At 39.0% G+C, this 24127-nt stretch overlaps 1 protein-coding gene across 1 annotated transcript; it reads left to right on the top strand.

The window, feature by feature from the left end:
- The first annotated feature begins 1151 nt into the window (after window positions 1-1151).
- On the top strand, window positions 1152-10254 carry LOC122786088 (chitin synthase chs-2-like). Its single transcript, XM_044052111.1, has 22 exons — window positions 1152-1178; window positions 2018-2153; window positions 2257-2445; window positions 2531-3410; window positions 3709-3892; window positions 4011-4106; window positions 4297-4458; window positions 4574-4745; window positions 4829-4930; window positions 5020-5161; window positions 5345-5545; window positions 5643-5758; window positions 6080-6248; window positions 6343-6522; window positions 6624-6902; window positions 6992-7184; window positions 7532-7566; window positions 7675-7739; window positions 7822-7932; window positions 8015-8232; window positions 8326-8422; window positions 9166-10254. Exons 1-22 carry the CDS (start codon window positions 1153-1155, stop codon window positions 9349-9351), a joined length of 3939 nt encoding a protein of 1312 aa, XP_043908046.1. The 5' UTR covers window position 1152; the 3' UTR covers window positions 9352-10254.
- Window positions 10255-24127: the final 13873 nt, after the last annotated feature.

Here is a 24127-nt window from a genome sequence, read left to right as displayed (position 1 = left end):
TCCTCACAAATTAAACTATTTAAAAGGGAAATAAATAGGCTTTTAAACGGCATGAGATTTATTTCCATGAAGTATTGAAGGAATAATCAACCAAACACAAATTTCCATACTTTTTTGCTAAGTGTACATCAGGTCAATATGAGCCAAAACAGTTATTGTTATTTTAACACAGTGGGCCAGGGCCTCGTCAAAGCTACCTGCAACTTTAATTACTGCTATCATCATGATAAATAGCAATTAAAATCAAATGAGTTATTGCTTGTTATGGAAACGAATGGAGGAGTTTTGGCAGTTCAGATCAACACTTAACAAAATGATACTAATTTAATCACACAAAAAGTAAAAATCAAAAAATTGTTTGGTGGTGAAGCCTGGATTTTGGATCTGGATGGCTCAGTTAGACGTTGCTGGAGGATCTCAGATCTCAGGCGGTGAACAGACTCACGGGTCACGAGGAGCTCAGTGTTTAGTTCGAACAGACAGACAGAGGACGACGTTCTCACCTGTGTTTTATTCATCTTTGAGACTTAAATTTGATCAGATTTTTGAGCGGTGCCACTTTCTGTGTCTTTGATCATTTGGGGTGAGCAGATACTTCCTCCAGTATCGTTTTGTACAAGAGTCTGTTCACTGCTCTGAAAGTTCCAAAAAAGATCCCAGGTCAAGCTTTACAGAACTGAGCTGACCATGACATACTCGTCAGTGCACCCTAAAAATAACTTGTTTTCTGTGAACAATAATAAATGAACGAATAAAAGTATTTATCCAGTTTAAAAGTGTAAAAGTGTTTGATTGTTGGCTGGATTTCCATGTTTTTCTCCATCACCTTCATATGGGAGTGTCTGCATCCGTGTCAGTAATTTCACCCATAAACCCCGAACAAACAAAAAAGACAGTTTTGCGTCTCACAACAAACGCAGTACCAGGTCCAGTTTCGGGACGTGTTCTCTGTTACACTGAGATGGGAAGTGTGAGTGCAGTTGAAGCCTTTGTGGGACAGAACACTGTGTCTCTTCGCAACAGTTTACCTGGAGCTGCATTCCTCAGCTGTTTGTGATTGACGTGTCCTCGCCGGTTCAGCCTCCTCATGACTCATGCAGGTGCTTTATAAACTCAGCGTCAATCAGCCGCAACTCATTTGACATAAGCACCATGGAGGACGAAAGACAAGCGCAAAAGTAAGTCCACACTTTAATATTGAACAGTTGATTTATGTTGATATGGAATGACAATGATAATATGGGCAATAGACAAGAGTGAAAGGAGGGAAAATGTACTGAGACGTTCAAATATTAAATATAAATATTAAAATAAGCGTAAAATATTTTGCTTTTGTTGTTTTGATTTTGAAGAACTAGATTGAAAATAATTAAAAATCAAATTTCAGATTTTTATATATTTGTAAAACATTGGTTACGCACTGTAAAACATTACTTTTGTTTTTGCCTTATAATAAGTTTAAAGTCAAAATAAAATTATTTTGTATCTATTTTTAATATATGTATGTATATATATATATATATATATACATATCAGTTAATCTACTTTTGTTGTTTTGAGTTTAAGAACTTGAAAATAAAGTCATATTTATTTTTTTCTAGTTTTGTTGTTACATTAGTAATACACTCACTCATTTGATGTTGCAAATTATTGTTTTGATTTTAAGAACTGGAGTGAAATTAGTGAAATAATAATCTACTTTTGTTGTTTTGATCTTAAGAACTATAATGTGAAAATAACAAAATCTAAAACAATTAAAATAAAATGATTAGTTTTTTATATTTTTAATTAATTTGCACTCGCATCATATCTACTTTTGTTTTTACCTTTTGATTTTAAAAACAATACAACTGAAAATAATCAGTTTGTTTAAATGTGTTACATTAAACAAATATAAAAAACAAAGTATACAATCACAGGAGAAAATGTATAACAATGTATCTACTTTTGATGTTGCCATCTAATCTCATCTTTTCTATCTCTAATCATATACATGTTTTTATTTCTTTTTACCCAGCAGGTCGTGGGACACGGCGCGAGAAGTCCCCGTGATTGATGATGAACGCACACCTTGGAAACTCATCAAACTACTTAAGATCATTTCTCTCATTGTAGTCTTTGTGCTTGTGTTTGGAACTGCACTATGTAGCAAGGTGTGTTATTTTCACATGACAAATAACATAATGAGTATGATTGTGGTCAGAGACTGTGGGCAAAGTGGATGTTAATTGAAGCTGATTTTTATGTATATTCCAGACTGCTTTCCTCCTCCTCATTACCTTTGCCAATGAAGGCACAAAGATCCTGCATGTGGACTACAAACCCGTCGCTCTGCTGTGTATTGGCTGCTCTCTCATCACCCCCTGTGTCCTTCTACTTCTCAAAAGCTTGTGGAAAGCATGTTACAAAACGTCAAAGCTCCCAAACAAAGAAACAATCGCACTGGTAAGACACGAGTCAACGTCATCTTTGATGTCGACAAATTCCACAATCATTTATTTTTGACTCACCATGTGTGTTTCTCCTCCAGGTTGTGTTCTTTGAGTTTCTGGTGTCTGGAAGTGCAGCCATTCTTACCATCGTGGCGATGCCACACTTGGACATTGTGACCAATGTTACGATTCTGAATGGTGTAGCCTTCTTCACAACACTCCTACAGATCATTTCTCAGTGCACCGCCAAGCAAAATAACCGCTTCCTGCTGCCCTCCATCACCGCCTTCCTCCTCATTGTGCTCGGTTATATCTTGTTCGGCCTCTTGTACATCATGAAGGATCCCACTGATATCAAGATGATCATCTGGGTGGGTCTGGCCATAGGCGCATCAGTGTTTGTGTCTTTCAACTGGTGGGAGGCCTACTTCAAATTGATCAGTGAGAACAGCACCTCCATCCGCCTCAAGAGACTGTGTAAAGATATGAGAAGATGCCAGAACATCCTGCAGATCCTCACCTGCCTGCTCAGGATTCTGGTGACCGCCGGTGTGCTCGGAGCCTATGTACCTCTGTCTAAAATGGACTGGGACATCGTGAGATCCATCCCAAGCCGGGAGACAAGGATCATTGCCATCACCATCGGGGTCCAGCTGGTCGCCTCAGTGCTTTGCCACTGGTTCACTGTTGCAGCGTGTAAGATGCACGCCATGCGACGGTGCTTCATCCTGCCTGTGTACCTGGCATCTCTTGGTGTCATGGCTCTGTTCGTCATCCCTGTCATTGTTTACTATCAAGACTACAGAATAAGTCTGAACGGGACTGCAATCACCAACTTCACAAACTACTGCAATGTGATAGTGGATGGACGGAACCAAAGCCTGAATGGGACTGTGTTCCCAGAGCTGGTTTTGGATGTTACACACACTCTGTGCTTCCTGGACATGTCCAAAATGTGGGACATCGGAATTCTGACAGGTAAAGAACTGGAGCCTTCACACATACACCAGTTTACCTACAAAACCTACAACCTACAAAAACTAGTTCCTATAGTGGAATTTGCAAATCACATGCAAATTTGCAAACCTGGGATGTTTGCAAATTTGCATGTGGACTTGACAGCCCACATACCTGAGTCACAGAGCTGCGTTTAGTGCAATAGCCATGTTAAGGAGGAAATCCTAAAAATGCCATCTTTTGTGTTGCTGTTGTGTTCTGCATTTTCCCTAAAACCCCCAAAACGTTGTCATGTCTAATGCGTTTTATGTACCCTCAGGTTCAGCAGTGTCCTGGTGGCTGGGGCTGGTGTTAGCCACTCTCCATCTGTGGTACCTCAATGTATTTCGTATCCAAAGGTCCCAAGACCTGTTTGTCAGGAGGCTGTACGACGGAGCATTTATTGAGCAGTCCCTGCTGCTCAACACCCGCTTCGACATCCAAACCAAAACCAGGATTAAGAAGTAAGACAATGTCTTTCATTCTGTTACATTAGTTCCTCAGTTTGTGCTTGGACTTTGCTATGGGTGTGGTCATGTTGGGAGGTTTTTCTCAAACTAAACAAAATCCTCTTATGTTCAGTTATAGGGACTATGAAACCGTGATGTTGTATCTGTGTGCGACCATGTGGCACGAGACCTACGATGAGATGATAAACATCATCATTTCGATATTTAGGTGAGTGTTTACTGTGTAGTTTATCAGTGTATCTCTTGATTGTTGAGTTGGCGAGGCATTTGGATTTTGAACTTCAGTTTCATGCTTCATGACTCAACAATCTATAAAAATAGTTAAAGCTTTTTGGATTATCTAATAGCCAAATATTTGAAAGATGTATATATACCTATATGTCTTATATTCGCTACAGAATGGACAAGTACAGGCCAAAGAATGAGCTAAAGGCCAAAGATTTCATTTTTGAAGCCCACATATACTTTGATGATGCCTTCCAAGACGTTGAGGGGACTCAGGAGCATCACCTCAATGAATACGCAAAGAACCTTGTGACAGTCTTGAAAGAGGTTTATGGGTAAGAGCCAAGCTTACAAACTAACTACAGTTATGGTCAATTTTAGTAATAGTATTTGACATATCACCTGAACTACAAACTGCCATTGACGTGATCTCTCATCCTCTGTCATCAGAATCTTCTCCAATGATGAGAAATTCTTCAAGAAGCAGTATTACATTCCTGATCAGAAGATTATAAGAACCCCATATGGAGGTCGTATTGTAATCACCATGCCTCATGGCAACAATATCTTTGTTCACTTCAAGGACAAAGACCGCATCCGCCACAAGAAGAGATGGTCTCAGGTAGGAGAATAAACCACAATTGTTGATCAATGATGATGTGTGAGAAATACTAGTTCTAAAAATTGTAATTTCTTATTTTCTAGATCATGTACCTTTATTATCTTCTGGGCTGGAAACTCATGTCTAAGTATTATTCACGTTGGCAAAAGGGGAACGAAGACAAGGGGTTGAAAGCAGAGGTGGAGGTGAGATGAGTGAACTTAAATGCATTATAAAGATCATTCCAAAATGAAAAATAAAAGGTTCTACAGCATTAATGTAATTTTCACTCCAGAAAGAGAAGCGCAACACTTATATCCTGGCTTTGGATGGAGACACAGACTTCCAGCCGTCCGCTGTAATGCTGCTCATTGATCGTCTGAGAATGTACCCAAAGGTCGGGGCAGCATGTGGAAGGATTCACCCCACTGGATCAGGTGGGCTCATAGTCGAAGAAATGCACTTGGGAATCCAGAGTGATTTTGACTATTGTTTAACTCTAATGCTAAAGGTTAAATATTTCAAAAAATGGAAAAAATAGATAGCCTGAGAATAGCATTTACACCGAACAAAATTACTGAAGTAGTTTGTGTATTTATGTTACTGTATTTCCCCTGCAGGTCCTGCAGTATGGTTCCAGAAGTTTGAGTATGCAGTGAGTCACTGGCTTCAGAAGACATGTGAGCATGTGATCGGCTGTGTGCTGTGCAGCCCTGGCTGCTTCAGTCTGTTCCGAGCTGAAGCTCTGATGGACGACAATGTCATGAAGAGATACTCCACCAAGTCCACAGAGGCGAGCCACTACGTTCAATACGACCAAGGTACAAAGACATAGACATTGTCTAGTGGCCAATAGCCACAGCGATGGCTTTCTCCTTCTTCCATTCCCAATCCTTTCTCTTGTTGTGTTGTGTGCAGGTGAGGACCGCTGGCTCTGCACTCTGCTACTGAAGCAGGGGTGGAGGGTGGAGTACAACGCAGCCTCCGACGCCTACACCAACGCACCTGAAGACTTCAAAGAACTCTACAACCAAGTGAGCACTGTGAACCCCCCCGGGCCACATTCAGATTACTATCTTTATTGTTCAAATAGTTCACATTCATAACCTCAGCATATGTCTTTTTGCATAAATCATCAACACAAAAAGGACTCACTATTGAAGCTATGTAAAATAAAATACAATTTCTGTGTGCACCCACACCTGAAATACATACATCAGGCGCTCGGTTAGAACATAGCCACATACTTAAATTCAGAAAGTACATATCATCATCTTCACTTTCATGCTCAGTGAAGTTTTAAACTAAAGCAATACCTGATGTCAGTCATCCTAATACTTACCTGTCACTTTTAGCGAAGGCGCTGGGGACCGTCCACACTTGCCAACGTAGTGGATCTGCTCGGTGCCACCAAACAAGTCACCCAGAAGAACCCGTCCTTCTCTAAACCCTTCATGTTATACCAGCTGTTTGCCATCACCTCGGCCATTCTGGCGCCAGCCACCATCTGCCTTTTGATTGCAGGTTGGTAATGGTTTCTGACCTTCAGGACATCATATCTGGTCTCTGCTGAAGCTCTGGCCATTATGTGAAATGTCTCTTCCTTTGTGACATGCAGGTAGTCTGGCCCTCATCTTCGAAATACACTCTGCTGGTGCTCTGGTCATAGCTGTGATACCTCCAGCCATCTACCTTGGCCTTTGCTTCAAGCTCAAGTCCGATACTCAGATCAAGATAGCAGCTGTTTTAAGCATCATTTATGCATTCCTCATGTTGGTGGTGACAATATCCATTGTTGGTGAGTTAAAACAAGTAGAGCCTGTGCATTCATGCATGTTACTTTATTTTGAATGTACTTTAGGGAGCTTTAATACTGAAAATGTATTTTTCTTCCACCAGGCGCAATGATGAAGGACAGAACCATCCTGACACCCAGCAGCATTTTTGTCATCGGCATGGCCTGCATTTACGTCATCACTGCGATAATGCATCCTCAGGAGTTCCATCTCGTGTTCTATGGCTTTCTCTACATCGTCTGCATCCCCAGTGCCTACCTCCTGCTCACCATTTACTCCATGGTCAACTTGAACAACGTTTCCTGGGGCACCAGGGAGGCGAAAACTTCAGGGGGCGCTGCAGCTCCTGGAGAAACCGTGTCGCTAACAAAAACACAGAAAGGTAGATGGAGGCTTATTTGCCATGCCTGCTGACAGTGCAACATTAGACCAGTACTGTTGATGGTGCTGACTTTTATTTTACTCTTGCAGCCAAAAATGCCATTCAGCGTTTTTTCTCGTGGACTAAATGCTGTAAAAAATCCAGCCAGAGGCCCCAAGACCAGCAGCTTGGTGTAGAGAACAACCCAGAGGACACGATCAATGAGCCTGTGACTAATTCTGATGGGCCGCGTAACACCATCGTAGATGATGTGAGGATGCCAGAGCTCGAGGATGGCTCGCGGTAAGTTCTAGAGGTCTAACAATCGGACAGCAGTAACGCGACACTTAGCTCTGTATCATGCTGAAGAGCTGCAGGTGCTGATTAGCTTAGCTTGTCTGTGGCGACAACAGTACTAACAGTTTAACTGTTTTATTGCAAACACAGTCCTTTTCTCTGTTCTATAGCACACAAACACTGATAACTTTACACACAGCGAACGACATGGTGGCCGTTATGGCATACTTTATTTCCCAGAATGCCTTGCCAAATGTAATACTAACAAAGCAGCTCTCTTAGAAAGGACAGGCGTCACTCGTGGTCAAAGTGGACTGTGGTGATGCTGATGTTTTTTTCTCTCTGTGTTCCAGGCCAGCGTCACCTGCTTTTGCTATACCGCTCCAATGTAAGTTATGATCTGACTTATAGGCAAAAATCAGCACTGTCATCTTTTCTTTTCTTGTAAATGTCACATTTTTTGTTTAACACCCTCTTGTCCCGCACTTGTCTCCAGGCTGGGTAAGTCAACTACAGGAGATGTCCACTGAAATGCGTCTGCAGGAGGACACACTCGACCAGGTACTTCTATTGATGATCAAGTATATTAATGATAGATAGATGTTGATAAAGACAATCATTCACATTGTATTGTTTTTTTCAGGAGGAGACCAACTTCTGGGAAGAGCTTCAGGAGAAGTATTTGAAACCTTTGCCTGTTGACAAAGAGAAACAGAAAAAAATGGCGAACGACCTGAAGGATTTGAGAAACAAGGTGAGTGTGAGAAGCTGAAGCCAGTGAGAAAACGCTCTCCTGTTGGCGTTTGATCTCTAATCTTCTCTCTAATCACCCACAGATCAACTTTGCCTTCTTCATTATTAACGCCCTGTGGCTGATGGCGACCTTCACGCTCCAGGTCTTCTTCGATGGTCCCTATGCCATCAAGGTCCCAAAGGTCACACACACCTTGGAAGCAACTGGAGAAATGGTAACGATCGACCCCGTCGCCTTCATGTTTATCGTGGGATTTGCAACGTCGGTCACCATCCAGTTCTTAACCATGTTCTACCACAGGTGATCACTTCATTTCCTCATACTTGTTCATTATCTTGTCCATTTCCATTTTGTAAAATAATACTAACAATCATTTTTGCTCGTATTTTGCAGACTCTTCACCTTGATCCATTTTGTGGCCTTTTTGGACACAGAGCCCAAAGACGACAAACTGGAAAAGCATAAAAAGAAATATCTGAAAGGAAAAAAGGTATTTACATTTCTGCCATTTTAACTACTAACACTAATCTAAACAAGTCAACTAAATTTAACATATCCATAGTGTAGTTCACATTTTTATGTGATGTGTACAAAGCTGTGAGGAACATTACATATAATAACAATTCAGTAAACATAAGGCACATATATCCCACATACAAACCATAGGTCACTGTAAAGGAGGGGATAAAATATAAAAATGGAATCAATGAAAGCAAGGTCAATTTTTTTTTTGTTAAATACCACCAGGAAACATAGATACACAAAGGTATATGTAGTAGATTAAAAACAGCAAAAATGTTTATGTCTTAAAATCAAGTAACATTAATAGACAATAAGTGTGTGTGTGTGTGTGTGTGCATGTAGGACAGGAGAGCATACAACTAATAATAGATATTTAATAGAGTTTAAAAAGCAAACGTGCGTGAGTCGCTGTGTGTGGCTTATGTGCGATCACGATGTGTCACACATCAAACTGCCGCTGCTGTTATTCATAACTTCTACTTTTATTGTGCTCAGAGAACAAGTTAATTCTCTGTAATTACTCGGAACATTAAATAGGCATGAACAATACTTTAATTACTGAAAAAAGCAGAATGTACCACAGCCGCACCCTGTTTCCTCCTCCTGCTGCTGCTGCTGATGCTGTGGCTGCCAGCAGCTTTTGAGGCGTGGTGTTAGCATTGGTGGTTTTCCCCGCTTGTACTGATGTTCTGTTTTTACATTTCCTCACAGCTTGACTCAGACTCTGTGTCCAACGTCGACTCTGTGTCCAACGTTGACTCCACCTCCATGGCTGACTCCACCTCCATCGCTGACTCCAGCATCACTGGCACGTCACAGGAGGACTCGGACACGGAAGGGAGCGACTTTGAGTCCTTCTCACATTTTAGCCGTCAAGATGACGGGACGCTCGTTTAAGCACACACACACGGATTCACAAAAAACATTTTAGCACTTTTTAAATTTCTACTGTACAAAATGTTTTTATTTTGTTACTTATTTATGTCAAGTGTTTACTTGTTGTTGACGTATTTTAGATAAAACTGTGTCGGGAAGAATGAAGGAAGAAATGGACTCAGGGAACTAGTGTTGGTAAATGAAATGAAAAGCACCAACAATAATGGGTCAGTAAATGTAACACTGTTGATGATAATTATGAAGGACCGTCTGCTGCTTCCATATTTAATGCACTTATGAAACAAATGTAATGTGAAGTGGAATGAATGAAGTTGATGTCACTGTTTCTGCAGCCTGGCTTAAAAAAAAAGAAAAACTTTACACATCGTATGAACCCACTGAAAACACAAACTTTGCATATCAACGGACACACAGTATTTTCTGAAGTGAAAATATTTGACGTTCGCAAACTTTACTTAACATGAACTATTGAAATGAAATTATTACTTTAAAAGAGGCAGGGGTTAGAGAAGATGAAATGACACATTTTTGTGAGTGTTTGAAGTCCCAAATAAATCTGTTAATCAGCTTTAATTGTGATAATGACCTAGTTATGAATTGATAAATATAAAAATAAACTCAAAAACAAAAGTGTTTCCCGCCTTAATGGATTAGAAAGAAAGAAAGATGGTGGATTGAATGGATGCTGCTGTAATGAGGTGTAACGGAGCAAATACACTATATAAATAGCAAATACAAATGTAGGATGTTTATTTATGTCACAAATATCTCTTGCTCAAAGGTGTTTCAGTGTAAATAGAACTTTTGTTGATTTACAATTGTATGTTAGTGTTTTTATGTTTACATGCCTGTTTCTAAAAAAAACCCTACTTTTTCAAATAAATGTTCAAAAATTAACATTGTCTTTCTTTATTGTAAACGCTGCAAATTTTCAACTGAAGGTTAATAGAAATACACATCAATTCCATATTACATGATAGCGACTAAACTGTATTTGTTTTGTTTTTTCATTTAATTGTCATTAATAGAGTCTTTCTTTTGTGTTCTTTTTATTTTATTTTTCATGCCTTATAATGGAGTTTTTGTGGAAATGGGATTATTGTGGTTAATTAAATCAGATTGTCTAGTGCCCTTGGTATAAATTTATTTTAATCACAATGTTAACATTTTAAATGCTGCACAAAAACAGAATACAAATCATTTTCTACTTAAGGTACAACAACATCTGTTGTTGACGGACAAAAATACACATTCATTCCATATTTACAATGAAACAATGATGGTTGTTCCCTCTCTGGAGTTTAATAATCAGACTACTGACGTGAAAACTTTCCAGGTCAGGAACAAACTGTATGAACTTGAACGTGTTTCATCTGCACATGGGTTTTGTGTCTAATGACTGAGAACAACAACGCCTAGAAACAGGCGTGTTCTGCTAATTAAGCAGAACACATATAATTAAAAAAATACTTCTCAATCTTCTTGCACACATAGCATTTCCATGAGCAAGTATGCCAATATTAAGTATGACTAACATGAAAGGGTGAAGTGGGAAAGACCTGAAGATTCACTGAACACGTTTCACCTCTGCTTCTCAGGACAGACGTGTGTCCTGGGTGAGATCAGGTGAAATCAGCAAATCTGCTGCTGAGTCCATGACAACTGGAGAAACCAGGACCTGGAAGAATGAGAATCTATTGTGTGTATTTCTTTTATTCTTTTCTTTTATTTTCAAATGTACAGATAAATATGACCTCCCTGAAATCAGTAGTGAAGATTATGCTGCAGACAAGTGGAACAAACTACCAAATTAGCACCAAATGTCAATCATTTTAAATGGAAATGTACCTAAGGCTCACCAACAGAAAATCATGAAAACAATACTCAGTTAAAATAAGGTAAGAGAAAATCATAAATACAAGACATAGGAATGAGACAATTGTCAAAGAAACGCGTAAAATTGACACAAGCAGAGGTAAATTACATTAAAATCTTTAATGTGGATTACAAATCTTAGTGGTGTGGAGTTTGAATGAAGGATTTTTGACACTGGCAGTTGAGGGTTCTTTCTGTTAAAGGTTGAGACAAAGATTTTTGGGGTTAACCATTTATTATGGTTGCTGTGGACATCGTTTTAGAAAGATTGTTTTTCTTATGAAGGATTTAATACTTCTTAATATAGTTTAATTTTAATTTTCTCTACTTTGTTTTCTATATCACTAGTTTTTGTGTAATTGTGTGTTTTACTGTTTCTAACTTGTGACTATGATTGAGTTTTTATGTAGAGCACCTTGAGCTGCCCCTGTGTATGAAATGTGCTCCACAAATAAAGCTGCCTTGCCTTGGTTTGCCTTATACGCCGATGACACAGTCATTTACACCACAGATGTCAAATGTGTCAAGGTCGTGCCGGCTCAGGCGAGGAGGGGAGTACGTCATTCAAAAGGTTTGGTTCCCCAGTCAGTCCCCAATCGTGCCGAGTCTGGCGGACAACATCAACTATTTAGTTGATGTTGATGCATCCAGCTCTCACAAGAGCGACAGTTTAATGGGTAAACAAACATCACCATCTTTGCTTTAATATTCTTCACGCTACTTCCTGTCATCTTTCAAAGAGAAAAAAAATGTGTCTTAAGCGGGGACTTAAAACCAGGAAGTGAGTCGGCCTGCCTGATGTGCAAAGGCAACTAATTCCACAGTCTCGGGGCAGCGACTGAAAGTGCCAATGATGACCTGAGAGAGTGTGAGGGGGCGTACGGCTGAAGCAAGACATACTACAGCAGAAACAACGTGACGATGTTTGAAGTCAATGAGAAAAAGTTGGATCAGTAATCAGTACACGCTACAGAGTCGGCTCAAACATTCCTAACATGTTTGATTGTCTGTGACTGAGGTCGGGTCTGTTACACTCACACACGAACAGATTTGTCTGCCATCTCACCATGATGACGCATGAAACTGAATGGGAGGCCACACATGGCCCGCGGGCCTCTGGTTTAGACAAATGACATTATAACCTTATAATTATCTTTGTTCATTGAGTAAATGAGCTGTTTGCTAATGGATACTATTTCCTACCTACCTTATGTAGGTTCCCAAATTAGATGTAGTGTTTCTGGGCGTCGTTGGCTATTTCTGACCAGCGATGACACAGTGAATCATGTGCACACACAAACACTGAGAGGAACAATAAACACACCTATGCAGAAATGAATGGGTGGTAAGGACGTACAGGTGAGGCCACAGTAAATTATAATCTGAGACAAGAGCGAAGAGTTCCATGATATAATACTCCTGAAAGCTACTGATCACAGTGTGTAGAAAAGAAAACAAATAACAAAATAATAATAATAATAATAATTAGCGTCACCTTATATCTGGTTCCATCTTAATCTAATGTCACTATACCAGTGTGTGACGTATATGTGAGGGAGAGGAGGATGATGAAAGAATAAATCTGCCTCCTGTGAAAAGTCATTGTATTTTTAATGTTTTACTGAGAGAGATCAATATTTTCTCAGCTTGTACTTGATATAAAAAGTTGGAGAAACATCTAGATAATTATATATGCAGTACTGTGCAGAGGTCTTTTGTTGTTTTAGCAATGCTATAACGACAATAGAGGATAATTATTTCTATTTCACTTTACTGGAACACATCCAGAAAATATGTATGCAGTTTTTTGTTGTTTAAAAAAAACAAACAAAAAAAAACCTTCCTGTATAGGTGTCAAGTGTTTAGTGTGATCTACCCTTACACTTGAACAATAACACAGCTCTGTCAATACTGGAGTGGAACCTTAATTAATGTTACTGGTAAATCCTGTGTTTGTCCTACTATTTCATTGAAAGAAATATCTGCTGTAAAAAACGTCTATAGCGCCAGGTTTATTCAAGACATGCTTGAGCATGACATACACATGTTGCATGAGTTAAACTCATTGACAGCTCGCTAATATACAGTATAAGACCAGCTTTAATTCACATCACTTCATTCCAAATTCCAATGAGCACAGAATTTGACAGACAGAAAAAACAACAGAGCTTTTGCACAGTACTGTATATTTTCAAATATAATTATAATTACCCAATATAAGAACATGCCAGGCAGCTTTGATAAAGGGCCCCAACATATAATTTTATTTTGGGCCCCATGAAGGCTCGGTCCGGCCCTGCTTCTGTTAAAATTCCCACTATTTTCTATATTTACTTTCCTCTCTTTGTAAATGTTGATGTTTTGCGGAACTTTACATGTTTTCACATGTCTCTGTACAGGTGACACCAACTGCATTCTGTCTGTCCTGGGGGAGGGATCTCTCTTCTGTGGCTCTGTGGTTTTTATCCCTGTACAAGGGGTTTTGTGGAGTCTTGAGGGTCTAAGAACAGAGGGCTGCACAGGCCAACTGTGTTTGTGATGATGGGCTTTATCAATCAAACAGACTTGACTTGAGGAATCGTGGCTGGTGTGGAGGAGCAGAACTAAAGACAAGCATAGCCTGTGGCCAAGTGGAAAGGGAACTTGGCTTGTCACTGGTTCAATTCCTCACCAGGTCGAAAGGGCTGGGGTACCCCGGAGCAAGGTACCCAACCCCCATCGCTCCCTGTGTGCTACTCAGTGTGGCAGCCCGCTGCTCCTAATTCTAGGATGGGTTAAATGCAGAGAATAATTTCCCTAAGGGGACATATAAAAAATAAAAAACATTTATTTAAAGCGAGGACAGAAAACTGACTGGAAGTTTAAGTGAATGATATAACACAACAAGCAGGAAAAACAATCTGACAACAGACTGAAGACAAAGTGGGTGATTAAGTGATTGCCCACAGGTGCACTCATCAGAGGAGCAGGTTCCAGGTGTAGCCACACACACACACACACAAAATTCCGTCAGGCTGTTCACTGAGAGGTTAAATGCTGCCCTCTACAGTTCAAAGTACTAAATTACAGTTCTTCTATTTTAACCCCTAATCATTATGACCTAAGCCTGTTCTGTAGGTCTCTGCTTTGAAAATCGCACACTCACAATGAAATGAGTATATCTCTGGTGTCAAGTCAAGGTCTTTTTGAATACTTTGGGTGTGTCATAGTAAATGGAACACTTGTGGGATTTGCTAAGATGCGTAAATATCAGCACATGTGTTACTGGTGAAAAGAGTAAATGAAGATGGCGCACACAAAAAATGAAAAGAATTCAGGTTCGCCTGAAAAAAAAGCCATTTCAGGATGAGCATCTCTTTAGATTGATGCAGCTGGAGCTATAAACTTCAATCAAAACTATCAAGTACAACACGTGAACACCATCTCTGCAAAGTTTGACTTTGATCAAGTGAAGCAGAACGTAATTAGAAAGGGTTTTAGTACAGAAAGTACACGCAAGGTCTCTTTTGGCACATTTTGGCAACATACGTGCCATTTGTATTTTCTCATGTATTCAACTACTTATTTCATTTTTTTCTATCACTATTAGCGTTTAATAACACAGTTTTGGTTGTCTATCAAAGTTCCAGCGGACTTCAATATATTTCCCTTTCCAAAAACGAACACCAGATGGCTCAAAATTTCATTTTCTTAAAACCACAAAGTTTATTGGGAGGATATAGGTTTGGGAAGAGTAGGGTGACTCAGAATTTTGTTTAATATCTTGTTTTGTTAAAATCTGTATTGTAAAATATGTTAGTTTTACATTTTGAACTTCTCAGAATTTGTACAAACCCTAATATTGTATATTAATTCAATAATGAATAAAAACTTATTTGAACCAAATACATTGTCATAGATAGATGGAATCAAAAGATTTAAAGTGTAGAATGAGAAAGTGTGACTACGTCTGAATAGAGTTGCTTCAAGTGAACCTTTAACAGTTTGACATTTTAAAGACACGTTTAGATATATTCAGATATCTAAACATTGTTTGACTCGAGGTATTTGCTTTTATTTTGTAGTTGAACATTTACTCATTTAGTTCACATTTTCACGTTTTATTCTAATGTTAGAAAAAATAAATACTGGTTTGATGTAAATGACACAACTATAATTAATGCAATTTAAAGTGCTACATCCGTATCAATAAAAGTCCAGGTGGTGGGAGGAGGGGCCCAAAATCCTGCTTAGGGCATAAAGGCTCGGGCTGGCCCTGTGTCTGAAGGTGTCTGTTGTTTGTTCTTGTTTGTTGCCTTTTTTTTTTTAAAGTTAAGAACATGTTCACAGTTCAGCTTCACCTCAATTTAGGGAGAACAATAAAAATAAAATGTAATGACTCATGGTGTTATTACAGCATTGTTACTTCAGAATGAATTACTGTTATTTTGATGGATTTTAATTGGTACATACTCAAAATAGATAGGAAGTACTAAAACAAACAAACACACCTGTGAAAGGATGACTGAGCAACCAGCGTGTGACGAGGCTGTGATCTTAAACATATATGTGAGGAAGAGGAGGGATGAGGGATGAGAGAATAAATCTGCTCGGGGTAAATTTTACACCACTGTATTTTAATGTTTTACTGAGAGAGATCAATATTTTCTCAGCTGGTACTTTATATAAAACGTTTGAAAACCACTGGAATAAGGTGAAAGTCACCAAATGAAATAAAATTTGTAAAATCACAGCAATGGAAAGAACACATGAGGGACGATAAAAACTGCACCCATTAAAATAAAATGAATACAAAAATAATGAATAAGAATAAATAAATAAAGGTATTAAAAGCCAACGAAAATAAGTAGGTTTCAAGCAGAGACTTAAAACGCTCTGGGTCTGGGCTGAATGTAGTGAGACAGACTGTCCCACGAAAGGCTCTGTCCCCTCCGGACTCAGGACTCATTCCTTCACAGGAAGCCCCAACCGATGTGATGTGATCACATTGCCTTGCCCCGTCAACAGTTTGGTTAAAAACTGGTTAGAATTTTACAGTGTACTAAGGACTAAGTCACTGAAATTATATTTATTTTTATCAGGTTTATCTGATTATCTTATAATTGTTGTGCCCCGTTTTGTGTGAAAATGATGTAGTTTATGTGTAATTTTCAGTTGAAATAAATATGTTTACTGCAGTGCAGTCACAAAATGTTGTTCAGTGAATGTTTTTTTAAATTAGTTATCACTTATTATTATTTAATTCCAATATTTTATCAGATAAAAAAGAAAATCATTACATTGATCTTTCTTCTTATCATATGAATTTTCCACGTGATATAGCTCTTCTAATTTTGTTTGTATTTTGTAACAGTGTCTATGTTTTTAGATGCATCAGTGTTTTCAATCCTGACTATTTATATGCAGATTTGGAATGAAGCGTTTTTAAGTTGTAAACTTAAAACATGTTGTAAACATGTGAAAAAGTGGTCAAATGTTGGAAGACAATTTCCAGGACGTGATTGAAACATGTCTCTTTACTGTGGTGCATAATACACAATTACAGTACAACGATGAAAAGAAAGAGATTACACAAAATCTGTGATTATTGTAAAAACAAATAATTGCAGTCAGATTTTTGTATATATATATATATATAGACTAAAAAGACATTTAAACTGTAGTCAATGTTCACTTAAATATATATTTTTTAAAAGACACACACACATTCACACACTGGTTTCCATGACTTCAGAGGACATTACATTGACTTACATTATTTCATGGAGACTTACTCTAACCTTAACTATAATTGCTACCTGACCCTGACCATAACCTTAACCTAACTTTAAAACATGTCTTCACCTTAAGGTGTAGAAATTTGCATTATTGGAATTTTTGTCCACATAATGAAGACAAGTCCCCATAAAGTGACTGTGTATTTAGGTCCCCACAACATGAGGAATACCAGGTAGACACACACACACACATAGTTTCATGCTTTGTCAGCTTCCATGGAAACACAGTCATAAGGGTTGTACGATGATCTCAGCGCCAAACTTTGAAGTCGATTTTAATAATTGAAATAAGGTAAAGTCAGAGTTGGTTTCTCTAAAAGTGCTGGATTAAGAAGTTCTTCAGGTTTACACCAGAGACCCGTGGTCGTGGCTTCTGTTGAGCAGATTTGGAAACAAGAAGTGGTCGCTGTCTTCGTCGCTGTCTTCGTCGCTGTCGTCGTCGCTGTCGTCGTTGTTGTCGTCGTTGTTGTCGTCGTTGTCGTCGTCGTTGTCGTCGTCTTTGACCTGTAGAGAAGAACTTTCATCAGTTCATGCCCCTGTCACTTCACCACACCTTGAACATCACACCTCCACTTAATACCATCCCACGCTCTCCCATAGCTGTGGCAGAAGGGTGGGGACAGAAAGTTGTGCGTGCTCCATCTAATTTAGTCTTTCATAACATGAAAATTGCCAGTTGTAAAAAAAACACAACACTCATGTCAACCATCTGACAATGACAGGCACATAATTCAAACATAACAATGACTTTGTATGTCAGTTGTCTGATAATGACAGACAACCGTATGCTTATGCTTGACATGCTTAGTCAAGCATACGAATAGCTTTAGGCTCTTGTTCCTTACAGTGCCAGAACATTAACATTTACACTCAATTACTAATTCATGTAGGTAGGTGAACTGCATTATTACCTGAGCAACATGGAAAAATATGCGTATGAAGTGAGTAGTGGTTATTGTTCATCTGCTGTATCTGTTGTTCTCACATGGTATATGGACAGTGGAGTACTGTCCGATGTAGCAGTGGCCAGCTTTCTTCAAAATAACTTCAATGTGTTTCATAAACACTTAAATTATATTTTCATCACATGTGCAAACACTCATGCAGGCCACTATACTTTTGCTATTGGCTGAATAATCAGCGTTCAACTTTTTCATGCTTCAAATTATCGTTATTCTGTGGCAGTTTAAATACCCAGGATCAGTCGCACTTACTCTGCCTGACTATGTAAAGAGCCTTGAGATAATGTATGTAGTGATTTAGCAATACATTTAGTAGTAGTGGTGGTGGTAGTAGTATAGTGGTGATGTGACAGTTGTTTGTACCTCTTTGGTTGGCTGTTGTTCTTTTTTAATCTTTGACTCTGTGTCCAGATAGGCCACATAATGGATTAGGGTGGAGACTCTGAAACAAAAACACACACATACACAGAAATTACAACAACATAGTTTGAATAAACACAAAAACCAATAACGCATGCATGTCCTAAGAAAATGCAGCGAATACTATACTGCATACTACCTATTTCTTTTTGCCACTTTTACATGCACAGTAAAATCAAGCTAAGGTCCTAGTACGACTAAGACAGGCAATTGGACAACTTGCAGAGTCCGAGTATACATGCGGAGGATAAAATCGAAGCTAGCATGTATTGAATCAGTTTCCTGATTTGACTTTTACAGAAAAACAGTGAAAGGTGAAATGGAGGGTGAGATGGACGGTGCTGTGATTCTGTATGTTGTTCTTGTTAATCATAAAACAAATTAGATGGAGCTGAGTCGACAGATTTCTTCACTTTGTTGATTTATAAGAATCCCTTATTAGCAATGCCCTAAAGATTGATATAAATAAATAAATAAATAAATAAAGAAGAGGCTCGTCTTCCTGGGGTCCATAACAAAAAACAACATTAAAAACACAGAAAAAACTAATAATATGTGGGATACATGATTAGAATGGCTTTGAAACGGGAACCCCCCCATCAAAATGTCATTTCATTTAATTTATTTCATGTGAATAATAAGTTGTATGTCTTCATTTTATTTCATATTGTTAGTATTATTATTGTTGTTTAAATTAGTCTGGTAGCTGGGTATCGCAGACAATAGCGCACACATTACTGTAAAGGAGTTCATTATGAAAGTGTACAAAGAAAATGGTAAGAATTACATACGGGCAGGCAGTAGCCTGGGCAGCTATGCGCTCGCGGTGCGAGGCAGCCGCGAGGGTCCTCAGTGGTTAAGGACCAGCGCGCGAAGCACCGAGTAGCGATTGTAGCCATGCATGTTAAAACGGCCGTGTTTACAGGTGAGTAGCCGCAGACAATGCACATTAATAGTATGAGATGAAGTGCGAGGTAAAATTAAGATATGAACCGGAAAGTATATCCGTGAAGTGAATGTGTGTGTGGAATATTAACGATCACAGGACGTAATGACGGCGAGAGATGCGCACCTGATATACGCGAGGGAAAAGAAGTGCGTCTGTGGTTGGGAGTGAGGGAGAAGTGTGAATGGTGTGGTGTGTGTCGTGGCCATGGATGTATTATAAGAATATAATATAATATAATCTTATAATACATCCATGGTTGTGGCTCGCTCTAGTTATTGAGCAGATGATGTATGTTGCAATAGTTGTGAATTCAAAGTAATGTTTTTATTGTGTTAATAATTTGTTGTCATGGCAAAGATATGGAAATATTGCAATTTATATTCTTTATTATTTGTAGGATTATGTTGTGCAATGCAGAGAGGATCTGAGTAATCGTATTGAAATAGAAGTATTTGTGTAAATATGATGATGTGTATTTTTGGTCCTCAGTAAGGACTAGCGCGCAAAGCATCGTGTAGCGATTGTAGCCATTCATGTTAAAACGACCGTGTTTCTGTGTTTATAATAAAATAAAAATGATCCTTCAATACCTACACACTGGAGACTCCTTTTTCCCATTCCACGTGTGTAACAAATAAACACAACTGAAATTGTACAATAACGCTGTTATTGTACAATTCAGTGCTTCCATTCAAGTATGAATTGTGGGAAGAATGTAGAAACTGAAAAATGGCAGAAACATTCCTCCTTGCTCTGATTGGTTACCTGTGCCACAGCATAGACAGGAACTGGATGAGCACCACAAAGGCGAAGGAGAAAATGAACATGAAGCCGAGTGGGTCGATGTACATGTATTGTCCTGTGAACTCCATGTTGGTGTCGAGCTTCGGCACCTGGATGGCGATGTTTGCGTCTGCCAGCTGGAGGGTAAAGGTCATCACGAGCCAGACAGCGTTGCACATGAAGTATGCGAATGTCATCTGCAAGACAAACTGATTTGTTTACATCTATCTCGACTGTCATGGCATTTTGCAGACGTGTTGACAAACTGATGCATTAATACCTTGTTTCTCAGTGCCTTGAGTTTCTCAGCCATTAGCTTCTGTTTCTTTTTGTCGTCGGGCAGAGGCTCCAGGTATTTTGACGTCAGTTCTCTAAAAAAATGCTCCTCGTCCTGCATAGTGATGCAAATCCATCCAGTAAATCTCTACCTCACAGTTGAACAATCATAGCTCATCTATATTTATTTTAATTAAAAAAAAAAAATTGCATTTGCCTTCATCATTTTCACATTGCACGGAGTAATTAATTGCTTTTTGGTCAATCACACCTACTTTCTAAACTGGAAATGTGTTGCCAAATAGTTGTTTTCTTAGCACCATGCGCTCTGTTCAAGAACATACGACGGCATCTTCAAATAATTTATTTTTCTAACTTCTCAAGTGCAAGGCATGAAGTCAGACTTGATCCTGACAGACAATTAAATCAAAGAGTTTACAGCCCTAAACGTCAACTTTGTAATCAACAGTTTGCATAAGCAACCATTATGATAACATGCAGTGCATTTGATAATGGAGGTGAGGTTAGGTTTAAAACAGGTATTTTACAAACATTGTTCAGAACAAGAGATTTATGAAAAGTTATGAAAAAATTAATAAACAAGAAAAGGAAAACACACACCTGGTGGAGTTGACCCTCTCGCAGTTGCATGTCCTCAGACAAACTCTGTAGCTGTGAGACCCAACCTGAAGAAAAGAGCAAGCCAGAAGTGAAATATTAGTCAATATCAGCACATGAGAAATCAACTTTGTTTTTCTTAAACTCTGTTTTGCTAAATCAGAAAGAAAACACTCACACTGGTTCGGACAGACGACTGCAGGAGGCTCCTCGACTCTGCTACAAAATTATAAACCAAACATTAGCAGCATATCAGTGAAGGAACCAGTGCAACTCTTATGAGGTTAAAGATGAAGCTGTCGTCCATTTACAAAATAACATTAGTTTGTCTGAATAATCTATTCTGAGACATTATGTCGTGCTAATCTTTCACTTAAGGTATTTCAAACTTGATCGACTGAAGCCAATGACACACATTTTGCTTATAGTTGGAATTGACATTGTGGATTCTGACCAAGACAATATGCAGTACAGTACATATGAAAACCAATTAGAAATATTGACTGACAATGTATTTTATTAGTGTTTTTCCCTCAGTGACTCAGCCATGAGTTTTCAATTGTTTATGAAGAGTTAAAACACATTTTCTAGAAACCTTAAATCAGTCAAATGGTCACTTCTCACCTCTGCTCTACCTGGGGAATTTCAGGAATCCTTTCATCCACAACAATTGTGTTCTGGGGCTGAGGTCCGTACTGCTCTTCCTGAAAAATCATGCTGTTCTGCCTGCTGACGACGACCTCCTCGCCTCTGCATCCTCGCCAGACTTTTCTACAGCAATTTGACTGCGTGAAGATCTCTGTGAGTTTGTTTTTCACTGTAACGAAGAAGAGGAAATAACAGTTTCAGTTCAAGCTGGATGTTAAATGAAGCAGCTGTGTGTCACAAACAGTTTAAAGTTTATTAATAACAGGTTCTGTCTGAATGACGAGTGGTTGAAATGAGAACTAAAGCATTTTTAAATCCTAACTGATTAGAACAAATGTGATTGCGGAACGTTACCAAACATGAAAGAGCCTAGTAGTTAGGAGCTAGTAGCTGTGGCGTCTGCATGATGTCATGGTTGTGAGGACAGAATTAACAGCTGGAGGTGGTTCGGAAATAAATAAGAAATAACAAGAAACAAGTGTGTTGTTTTACAGGGCTAGATGTTGCTAGCTGTCTGGTTGGGGAAACTTCTTGATTTGCTCGAGCTCATTGGTTATTGTGGGTTTATACACATGCATACTATAGTATTTACTTTTCTGTGCTGTGGTTAGTGGGGGTGCAGCCACAGGTGCACCAGGTCCAGGAGGGGCCACCGTCTCCCTGGTTCCCCAGGACACGTTGTTCATGTTGACCATGCTGTAAATGGCCAGCAGCAGGTAGGCACTGGGGATGCAGAGGATGTAAAGCAAGCCATAGACCACCAGACCAACCTCCTGAGGATGCATGATGGCCGTGAGCAGGTAAAAGCAGGCAAGGGCGATGATGAAGAGGCTGCTCGGAGTCATGATAGTTTTTTCAGCCATCATGGTGGCTGAAGGACACGAGAAATGAGATTAGCAAACTGTCTCAGGCTTTGAGGATTGCTGGATTTGCTTCTGACGCACCTATTAGGACGAGTGCTGATATCATCATGAGGAAGCCATAAAAGGTGCTCAAGACTGCAGCAATTTTAATCTGAGTGTCAGACTTGATCTTGAAGCTGATGCCGAGGAAAATGGCGGGTGGTATCACAGCCAGGACCAGAGCAGCATTGGGTGTAATATTCAAAAGTACAGTGAAGCTACCTGGGAGTCAGAAAGGAACAAAGAACTGCTTTTACAAGCTCTGTCAGTGGAAGCGTGAGTGACCTAATTTACTTATAATACCATATAATTATTAGCCTTTCTTGTTGTTTCCTTCTCTAATAACAAGAACAGAAGCATTGTTCCTATTTAACCAATGAATGACAGGATTACCACTTGTTCTTGTGTAATCTGTAACCAAATGTTTGTTTATATTTTGTTTAGAATAATCCAGTAGGCCTGACCTGCAATCATGAGGACTACAGTGGATGGTGAAAGGATGGATGAGGCCAAGTTGAAAAGCTGGTAGAGCATGTAGGGTCTGGACATGGACGGGTTCCTGTTCACAATCAGGGAGGCGGAGCCAAGCAAGTCTATGACGTTTGCCATGGTGGACGGTCCCCATCGACGACGCTGTAGCCAACAAAGAATATGTTAATTTTCTGCAGTGTGACACACTGGTGACCTTTCAACTGTGATTGGCTGCAGTCAAGGATAAGCACAGTGGATGCTACCAACTGCAGGGTAGGAGCCTAAAAATTGCAGCCGTCCATCAGCTGACACTTTATACTTACTGTCTCATGTTTGTGAGTGACATTGTAGCTTTTTCAGTTGCAAGTATGAGGGATGTATTGAAGATGAGCAGTGTTTCACATTTGTCTTTCAATTGTGTCTCAACCTTAAACTGAGAATACTGAATATATATTTAACTGACACCAAATCCACAAACACTTTTTCCAGTTTACGACAGAATTTCTAACCGTCTCGTTAAGTCCAGCATGCATCACATTAAGTCAGTGGTGCACAGATTCTAATCCTCTCAGATTAGTCCCAGTAAACAGTCCCTTTTCAAAGAGGTGACCTCTCATAGTTCTAAAAGTCATAGTATAGTATGTCGTCCAAAATTTGACTAAAAAGTCATAGGTTAGTATGTCGCCCAAAATTTGACTAAAAAGTCATACTATAGTATGTTGTCCAAAATGTGACAAAAAAGTCATACTATAGTATGTTGTCCAAAATTTGTCAAAAAAGTCATAGTATAGTATGTCGTCCAAAATCAGTCAAAAATGTCATAGTATAGTATTTGGTCCAAAATCAGTCAAAAAAGTCATAGTTTAATATGTCGTCCAAAATCTGTCAAAAAAGTAATTCTATACCATGTCGTCCAAAATCAGTCAAAAAAGTCATAGTATAGTATATCTTCCAAAATCAGTCTAAAAACTCATACTATAGTATGTCGTCCAAAATCGGTCAAAAAGGTCATAGTATAGTAAGTTGTCCAAAATCACTAACTGTCAAAAATGTCCTAGTATGTGAGTCTGGCATGTTCGGTTCCACCAGGGCAGG

This window comes from Solea senegalensis, linkage group LG20 (assembly GCF_019176455.1).
Source record: "Solea senegalensis isolate Sse05_10M linkage group LG20, IFAPA_SoseM_1, whole genome shotgun sequence".
NCBI lineage: Eukaryota > Metazoa > Chordata > Actinopteri > Pleuronectiformes > Soleidae > Solea > Solea senegalensis.
This window is presented reverse-complemented; position numbering and strand designations above follow the sequence as displayed.

Excerpts from the sequence above, each read along its gene's own strand:
- LOC122786088 (XM_044052111.1), top strand. The coding sequence starts at position 1,153 with ATGGAGGACGAAAGACAAGCGCAAAA. Across the intron at positions 4,746-4,828 it reads ACAAGAAGAGATGGTCTCAG|ATCATGTACCTTTATTATCT; the intron begins GTAGGAGAATAA and ends CTTATTTTCTAG. Across the intron at positions 6,249-6,342 it reads CATCTGCCTTTTGATTGCAG|GTAGTCTGGCCCTCATCTTC; the intron begins GTTGGTAATGGT and ends TGTGACATGCAG.